The sequence below is a fragment of the Oryzias melastigma genome, linkage group LG3 (genome assembly GCF_002922805.2).
Source record: "Oryzias melastigma strain HK-1 linkage group LG3, ASM292280v2, whole genome shotgun sequence".
In the NCBI taxonomy this organism is placed as follows: Eukaryota; Metazoa; Chordata; class Actinopteri; order Beloniformes; family Adrianichthyidae; genus Oryzias; species Oryzias melastigma.
The window spans coordinates 1806648-1816367 of NC_050514.1; the positions used below are offsets into that span (position 1 = coordinate 1806648).

Below are 9720 nucleotides of genomic sequence, written 5' to 3' on the forward strand. Positions count from 1 at the left end.
GCTGGGGTGGGGCGGGGTCTCTTAAAAGAACCTGGGCGCTATTAGGGACCTGTATCTAAAGCAGGGGTCTCATACTGGCGGCCCCCATGTTACTATTTTGTAGACCAGCCTTAAAATGAAAGTTACTAAGCAATATCTATGCTTCTTTGAAGATAGCTTTGTATTCACTTTGTGAAGTTTCAGCTTGCTTAATGTTTTAAACTTTGTATTTGTTATTGTTGTTGGATCTGGTTGTCAGAAAAGTCCTTAGCAACAGTTGTTAGCATCGTTAGCTCCTGTCGTTTCACAGGACATGTAGAAGATTTTGTTTAGTAGTACATAGACATGAACAAATGTTCAATGAACTTGTTTAATAGACATAGAGAATGGACCAAAGACATAGACAGTGAATGCTAAAACATATTTTTGGAACAAATGAAACCCCATATGGCCCAGACTCAGCCAGACTCTGCCTTCAGTGGCTCCAAGTAAACCAAGAACCCTGATCTAGAGGAACGGACACCTGTTATACCTGACGTTTATTGGAGACCGGCATCTAATAGAGACCGACCACAACTGGAAGATATACTGTACATGGGACTTTCATTTTTCTTGGACAGTACTTCTCTTGCTGCTGCAACAATGTACAAATGAAGGTTTGCTTTTTCAAACGTTAACCAACAAGTGTGGTGAGAGTGAGATGATTCCCTCTCCTGCTTCGTCTCATTTTTTGTTGTTGACATGGACTTCATGAACACCAAATCTTTATTGCTACAATTACACTGGACATGTGTTCCAGGTTCAAGAAAGCGCGATTTACCGTTTCACAAACACACATTCAGGCTGTGGTGTTCACACCGGACAAGCGGGGAGTGGCATGGAGAAGGCTCTCCTTCTTTTGTTTCCTACTGTTTACTAGTGCTTGTCCACCACCAACAGTTGGAAGACAACTGGTGCAATTCTCATGAAACTTGCTCCTGGCTTTTTCTTTTGCAGCTCTATTTTGATATGAATGCTTATGCGTTTCTGGATAGGCACAAACAGCAATTATTGATTTCTCCTTGATTATCAAGTTCACAACGTTTGGCACGTCTGTGTTTTGAAAGGACACTATCCAATACTACCAAAACCGACTCCCTGATTAGTCAAAGTTCAGCTGGTTGAACTTTCAGCACTAGTTCAGTGATAGCCTGGTTTTTACTTAAAGCCTGACTTAAAATCGTGCATACCAATGCGTGAACACGGAAGCACAAAACACATGTTTACAAGCGTTTACATAAACCAGGGATAGGCAGCTCCAGGCCCCGAGGGCCGCAGTGTCTGCATGATTTCCAGATATCCAAGCCCTACTCATGACTGATTACCTGGTTCAGGTGTGTCCAGCCAATTGGAACATGCCAGAGCAGGGGATGTTGAGGACTAGAGTTGTCTATCCCTGACATAGACTTCACACTGAACGTGTCCGCTTGAATGTGAGTGGCCTTGGTCAGTGTGAATGTAGCCTAATGAAGGAGTGGCTTTTCCAAAGCTGCAACCATGAGCTCACGGGCGTCTGCTGTGACTGTAACTCAAGAACCTGCTGGCGGGCGCCTCTTGAATTGGCCATAAAGCAAAAATAATGAAGTGTTCTGCATTTTTTTTGCTCGGGACTGATGAGACGACATTTTGACCCGACGGAGGGCATTGCAGAACTCCCCAACATCATCAGCGTCCTTATGCTTCGATGCATTGAAAGTATGGGAAAGTTTACAGCTGTTTCTTTCTGTTAACTCCCAGTGATATATGATATTTATGGGACGCCACTTTGTCAAACACAATTTGAGATGTATGGCTTGAAATATTATAAAGGTGGATCTTCTGGTTGAATATGCCTTCCACACCTGGTAGGGTTGTTTCCTGTGGTATTCCGTGCACAGCAGGTACAGTCTGGCTCTTTGTTTTCCGATTGTGTCTTATCCATCATCCTCAGACCCGTCCTCCTCCTCCTCCTCTCCTGACCCACATACGGTGTCAGCAGCCAGACACTGAAACACTTTCTGATGGGGGGTCTGTCTGCTTCAAGCTGCCTATGAATTTTTCATCCACATGCCCAGCACATTTTCTGCTCACTGCTGGTTCACAAACTACTTATTATTTCATGTTTTTTTTTTTCTTACTCTTGAATTCTGCGCCAGGTCAGCCTTTCTCTCCTTTATACATGTATGTGTTTGGTCTTCATTGAGTGGAGTTTCTTTCATTATTTAGAGGGGCTGGGACCGTCGCCCGCACTCTGCTGACGCTGAAGCCAAGGTGTATTTGAACATGGGATTTTCAGAATTCCAAACGTTTTGTAGACATTTCACAAAGAAGAAAAGGCGAAACATTTCATGACATGTGCGCACACATGTAAGGAGCCTAGTAACGGCTCCCAGTGGCCTTTGGCCTTTGACGTTTGGCTGCTGTGTGAGTGATGAGCACCTTGAGGGCTTGTTGACCTCTGACCTCCTTCTGTTTACTTCACGGATGGAGGGGGGAGAAGAGATGGAAGAGACAGATGAACGGGGAGAATCAATTATCTTACAGCCTGAATTATAGATTGAATAAACATTGTTGTCGATTGTGCATGGGTTTGTGATGCTTGTGAGAATATCAGTGGGTCGTCTTGGCTTGTAAATGCAGGATTTCACACCGTTTTTTCTTCTTAAGGATAATTTTCTGAATTCTCAGGTGTTTACAGGATGGAGAGTTTACGTGTCATTACTCATTAGCAAGTCCACCTGAAACTGTTTGGTAAAAGCTACCACAGGGACAACTGGACATGTGTTTTGGCTGCTATCTCCCTCGTGTCATGTCACTGACCTCGGAAGCGTTGTGCGTTTGTTTCCCTGGTGTACTGTCGGATGAAAGATGAAACAGTTCTGCGTATGAAGGAAAAATATCTCTGCTCGGGCCTCCTCTCTGTGGGTGTCTGTTTTCCCCCGGTCTCCCTGTGCTTCAGCCACCTCGCACACAACAGCGATAAATTATAGATTACCTCCTGCCAGGGGCCATCCATCAGGGCTTCTCCTCAGCAAACCAGTTAAATCAGCCTCAATCTTGTACACGCCTGAGTTCTGCCATCAGTCGTGGGGCTAACGGTGGGACACATTGTTTGGGATGTGTGAATAAAGACGTTGGAGCAGCTTAGGTATGGTTAAAAAAAGTCCAAATATTTGGAGGGGTAGAAGAAACTGAAAGGTGTGGCAAACTGCAGAGCTTTAAGATTCTTCTACAGTCGGCAGAAATGTGACGAACTGAAAACTTAGCAGAATTATGTTTTTACATTCTTACTAGAACGTAAAAACAGAGGCGACCAGGAACTGCCCCTCCGATTGATAGATGACATCATCGGTTATTCTCCAATTTGATGGGTTGGATTGCTGCCTCAAGCCAACATGGACCTAATTTGATTGGATGTTGTTCTGAAGACGCACACACACAAACTCACACACAGAAAGACAGAGACCGCTGCACGGGCTTTGTCAATTTGCTTTTAAATCTTGGATTTGAAGGAAATGGCGAGTCTTTCTGAGTCAGAGGCCTAAAGTCCAAGTCAAGTCACGAGTCACCAATGTTAAAGTCTAAGTCAAGTCACCAATAAATTCACGAGTCACCAATGTTAAATCCCCACTGAAGTCACAAGTCACTGATGTTTAAAGTCCCAGTCATGCCACATGTCACCAATGTCAAAGTCCAAGTCAAGTCATGAGTCATCAACGTTATCCCAGTCATGTCACATGTGACTGATGTCAAAGTCTCAGTCAAATCACAAGTCCCAGTCAAGTCACGAGTCACAAAATGTTTGAAGTCCAAGTCAAGTCACATGTCACCGAATTCAAAGTCCAAGTCATGTCACAAGTCACCGATGTTAAAAATCCAAGTCATGTCATGAGTCACCAATGTCAAAGTCCTAGTCAAGTCGCATGTCAAGTCCTAGTCATGTCTAGAGTCACCGATGTTAAAGTTCCAGTCAAGTCACTAGTTACCGATGTCAAAGACCCAGTCAAGTCACAAGTCACAGCCTTGAAAGTCCAAGTTGACTCTAAAGTCGTCAAATTCATGACTCGAGTCTGACTTGAGTCCAAGTCATGTCATGTGACTCGAGTCCCCACCTCTGTATATAGCTATCAGTCCCAGCATACAAAAACACACCAGTTGTGGTGCTGGCCTCCTGGGCTGAAAAGTTGTCGCACTCCGCCCCTGTCCAAAAGTGTTTGGAATTGTTAAGAAATAACTTTAATTAAAGCTTAATTACGCTCAATGGAGAATGTCCAGGTATGGATGTTAATGTCTGCAGCCAGGTCCTCTTAGATCCTGTTGTCACTCTTAATACTTGATGGAGTTTTCATTAGGTTTCTGTATCTTTTGCATTCCTAACCGATACTACTGTTACTCCTGGAGCTCAATCAACTTTTTAAAGATGAATTTGAATCTTTTACATCCCATCTTGAGCTTCTAGAGTTTTGAAAAAGAGATTTTGGTTTTCCCTAATCAGTTCAGTATTTTTTATTTTTTTTTATGAGTTTGGGTAAAATACTCTGACGCCTGGTCTGGTGAGGTCATCTTGGACAGTCAGGACTTTGATTGTATCAAGACTTCAAAAAATGTTCAAACTGTGGATGAATGTCCCTTTCATCTTTCTGGACCACTCTCCAAGCTCTGCACAGCGTTGGAGTGCTCTCCGTTATGGAAATAGATGATACACTTCAGACTTTAGTCAACACAACCTTTTTGTTGTATTTTTTTTTTGTTCCTAATACCAAATTCTATAGTTCTTCTAGTTAAAAGGTTTTGGAGATTATTTAACTTGAACCTAAATCAGTTTCCTTTCAAAACCTTTTGAGTCTGACAGAAGCTGCAGTCATTTCTTTTTTTCTTTCAGCAGTTAAGGACACTTCAGCAAAGATTACTTCTCAAAGGTTCTTCCCTGATGCCTCTTTTCCTTTGTCTCCACAGCTCCCAGAGAGTGTGAAGAGGACGAGTTTCAGTGTCAGAATGGTTACTGTATCCGCAGCCTCTGGCACTGTGACGGGGACAATGACTGCGGTGATAACAGTGATGAACAGTGTGGTAAGCCTACGTTACTGAGGAGTATATTCATAAAAACGCAGATTTGAAATGCCTCCCCAATACATATAGATATATATATATTTTTTTTTACTAGATATGCGTAAATGCTCAGATAAGGAGTTCCGCTGCACGGATGGGAGCTGCATCGCTGAGCACTGGTACTGCGACGGAGACACGGACTGTAAAGATGGGTCCGATGAGGAGAATTGTCGTGAGTGTCTCAAAGAATCAGTTACTCTAGTTTTTGTTTTAACTTTAGAAAACTGATGTTTAAATTGTTAGGATATAATCAACCAAAGTTTTTAAAGACTTTTTTAAGAAAAAACTAAAGCTGCACCTTAAAGACCCGCTGTGTTCATGTTTTAAACTATTTTAAAAGCGTTCCCTGTGGTCTTTTAATAATTATTTGAATGTTTTTAGCCAAATAAAAAGAAAAACTATCATATTCTAAGACATATTTTCTGCTGAGCACTAGGGGTATGCATTGGCAAGAGTCTGGCGATATGATGCGTATCCTGATATGTGTGTCACGATACGATACGTATTGCGATATACTCCAAGATTGTACCAGAACAATTTTTCACATTTCTGTATCCATCCCAAGTATAAACTAAGAAATAAATGTCTCATAACAACAAAAAACGCAAGGCTGATTGAACATTTAACACAAGCTGGTTCTCACAAGGTTTTGTCAGTATTTTAAGTTGATACAAGTGTCGCCAATCAAAAATCACGATATATCGCCAATTTGATTTTTCCCTACACCTCTACAGAGTAGCAATAGCTTCTTAGGATTTTGCCTCTGAGTTGTGGGTGGCACTGTTGCCACGGAGTGACCCCGCCCCCACTTCCCATCACCCATATTTTTAAAAAACTGCCGAAAAATGCAATGTAAGTTTAATTTTCTTTATACATGCCCTCCATCATGATAAAAATGCCACAAGAACATGTTAAAAAACACAATGTTCCTCGGAGTGGGTCTTTAAATAATTAGTTATTTGAAAATGACCAGCGTTCATTAATATTGTTGAAAAGTAACTACAGACTGAAGCTTTTAGACGGAACAGTTTAAAGAAATAAATGGATCTCTATGGCAGTCATTTGTCATGGTGGCTTAATTACTGAATTAGTTGATTTATTGCATTGATGATCTTCAAGTATTTACATTTTTAAGTAACTCATTACTTGCAGAACTGAAAAGAGGCTCTTAATGTTTGAAATAATCCACTCAGCACAATAAACTGGTTGCTGACTTGTAGCATTAAAAGCAGGACGACTGATGCGTAACATGTGAGCTTGTACCGTCTTAATTGGAACATGATTGACAGCATGAGCAGAACTGAGGCGCAGCTTCAAAGAGTCTGCGACAGCCATCTGCTGCAGCATCTTTTCCAGCATCTGGTTATCATGTTCTCTGTGTCTGCGCAGCGTCAGATGTGATGACAGCCACCTGCAACGCCGAGGAATTCCAGTGTGCTTACGGCCGCTGCATCCTCGACATCTACCACTGTGACGGCGATGACGACTGCGGGGACTGGTCCGACGAGTCCGACTGCTGTGAGTTCGCTTGAAGAAGTATTAATAATGTGGGATATTTTGTTAGCCCTGCGACAGAGCGCTGACCTGTCCAGGGTGTAACCCGCTTTTGACCAACAAGTCGCCCGGTTAGGCTCCCCGTCACCCCAAAAGGGATAAAAGAGGTTTAAAAAAAGACACAGTTTATGTAAATAGCAACTCTAGTATTAAATCGGAATGACATAATTAACTATAAAAGTTACATTACCAGCAATAATGCTAGTGTGAATGCTTTTTGCTGAATGTGGTCGCTAAAGATGCTAAAGCTGTTTGTTGAAGATGATGAAGAATGTTTTCTAAATGGCTGAATGTCATGAGCGTGCTAAACGTTTTGATAACAAACTTGCATAATTTTCAGAAAGTGCAAAAAGAATTTAAAGAATTTTATGAAGAAAAAAAAATCGCAACGTTGCTAAAATATTAGCTTAACTCCACATTAGCTCAAAAGTACTCAGTAGATGTCAACTTCACCAAAAACGTTAGTATGTTGCTAAAATATTGGATAAATTCCAAATTAACATTAAGAAACTTAAGAGGCCAAATTTGCAAAAAAGGCTAGTTTGTTGCTTTAATGGACTACTAGCTAAACTCCCAAATAGCCTAAAATAGCTATAGCCTAAATGTTTTTTTAATTGCTGAATGTCATGAGCGTGCTGAACGTTTTGATACCAAACTTGTATAATTTGCAGAAAGTGCAAAAATAATTTAAAGAATTTAATGGAAAAAAAATCGCAACAAATATTAGCTTAACTCCAAACTATCCCAAGAAACCTCAGTAGATGCCAACTTGGCTAAAAAAGCTAACACGTTGCTAAAATATGAGCTTGACTCCACATTAGCTCAAAAATACTAAGTTGATAACAAATGAGCCAAAAACGTTAGTATTTTGCTAAAATATTTGCAAAATTCCAAATTAACACATTTTTTTGCTTTAATAGGCTACTAGTTCAACTCCAAAATAGCCTAAAATTCCTCAGTAAACTTATTTAGTCAAAAACGTTAACCTGTTGCTAAAATAGAGGCTACACTCTAAATTAGCCTTAAAAACCCAGTAGGTTACTAATTAGCCAAAAACATTAGCATGTTGCTAAATTATTAGGTAAACTCCAATTTTTTGGAAAATGACTATAAAAGATTAAAATAAGCCCATGAATATATTAAAAGTTTTGTTGCTAATCTACTTAAAATATTGAAATTTGAAGACTTTCTCATTCTTTTCCAATGGAGCATATTTTGCTCAATATTTCAAAAACTATCACGTTTACAAATACCAAATATTCAAGCGGTAATGTTCTGTACAAGCTGAACATTTTGATAACATGATTGCGTAAATCGCTGAAAATGTGCTTGACTTTTTACGTGCCAAAAAACGTATGGAAAGCTTACTAAGCATTCACACAATAAGAAAGAGAAACATAATTACTATAGTGTGAATGCTTTCTAAGCACAATTAATACAAATAATTGGAATCTTCTGGTAAAGTCACTTCCAGGGGTTGGTGACGCCAAGGAAGCCATCAACGCTTAAAATCTGAATAAAAAATAGAAAATAAAACCAAACTCAGCCTCTGTCTGTTATGGTTACCCTACTTCAGTTCAACACCAGGCTGTGGTAAAAACGTTGATCACATAGAGATGACTGCAAACATCTGTAATCTTCTTATGCACACTTCACTGAAAAACTCCCAACTTCACCAAACTTGTCTTGTACAGAGGATGAAGACAGAGCTCCTGTGGGAACGCGGTTCTGTTATGTCTCTGCATGAGGGATGGCTTTCCGTTTCCCTCTTTACCACTTTCATCCTCTTCCCCAGCAAGTCATTTATCTGTCTTAGGTATTTGTGCAGCACAGGTTTAATTTGAGTCCAAAGGTGCATTGCAGATTCGTGTTAACTAACAGCAGGTTGTACATTTCTGGTCAGAATTGCAGTGTAGCTGAAGCCCAAACCCAGTCATATTGAGTTAGTAAACAAGAAGTTGGAATGGATCAAACATAAACGGTCCTCAGTGATGGAAAAAGAAATGAATACTGTGGAAATTCTTCCATTTCAATCATTTCATCCATACTTCCTGTTTTCCTTACACCATAAACTTCAGTTTTCATAACATCTCCTAGGCTTTACTTTAAAAATCTTGACTTCTTTTGAAGTTTTATTATAATATACTCTCCACTGAAGCTAAAACACTACACCACTCAACAACTTCCACCAAAAATCTAAAAATAGAGGCGTGTTATTACACTGAGACACTAACTGAAAAAATTTGCACTTTTTCATATCATTTGTCATGTTTGGAGAACACCAATAAGAAGCTTTATTGTCTGTAAAGTGAGTTTAGCAGGAGCGTGGTTAGTCCTCGTTTTGGAGCACACCTGGGTGTAATGTTCAAATGAAAGACATTCAGAGGATATTCTCCGCCTTCAGTCATTGCAGTTATTTGACGAGGGACTAAACGTCTGCTGAACTCAATCCAACCGCACTCAGAAGCCTGGTGATTGTGGACGTTTGTGGGGGTGTTTATCAGTGGGAAAGTGGTGAGAATGAAAACAATCAGATTCAGGTACAAACTGTGAACCGTCTCCCGCAACGAGCAATTCTAAGATTGGTGTTTCTTAGTTTGTTTTTTTCCAACACCTTACATATTTACATACATTTTTTTCCTGAAGCACAACAAAGAGGCAGAGGAAGGGACACAATCTGAATTCCTCCCCTACCCCTATGGCTTTTCTCTACCCATACATTCAGCCCTCCACATGGAGAGTTATAGAAAAAGGGGGTATTCAAATTCAGACATTACTCCCACTCCATGATGTCATCAATATTTGCCATTTAGCTACATTTGCTTGTAACTGCTAGCGCTCGGAAAAGACACATCAACATTGGTTTTATAACTTTAAAAAGGTTGTGCTAAAACAAAAAAATCATAGCTTGCATTTTAATTTAAACTTCTGTGCTTCAGAGCACACCCACGTGAAGCGGGAGAGGGTCATTTATGTGTATATATTATGTATATATTTATGCTTTGAAGTACTTTATATATATTTTTTCAAATATATATTATTATATATAAAATATATATA

At 40.1% G+C, this 9720-nt stretch overlaps 1 protein-coding gene across 3 annotated transcripts in view; it reads left to right on the forward strand.

Moving 5' to 3' along the window:
- Nucleotides 1–9720, forward strand: part of lrp4 (low density lipoprotein receptor-related protein 4) — a 152748-nt gene that overhangs the window by 96881 nt on the left and 46147 nt on the right. For all 3 annotated transcript variants that reach the window (XM_024295166.2, XM_024295167.2, XM_024295168.2), the window contains exons 4-6: nt 4954–5067; nt 5162–5278; nt 6496–6624. In XM_024295166.2, the coding sequence (XP_024150934.1) occupies nt 4954–5067; nt 5162–5278; nt 6496–6624 (360 nt within the window). The remainder of the gene's footprint in view (nt 1–4953; nt 5068–5161; nt 5279–6495; nt 6625–9720) is intronic.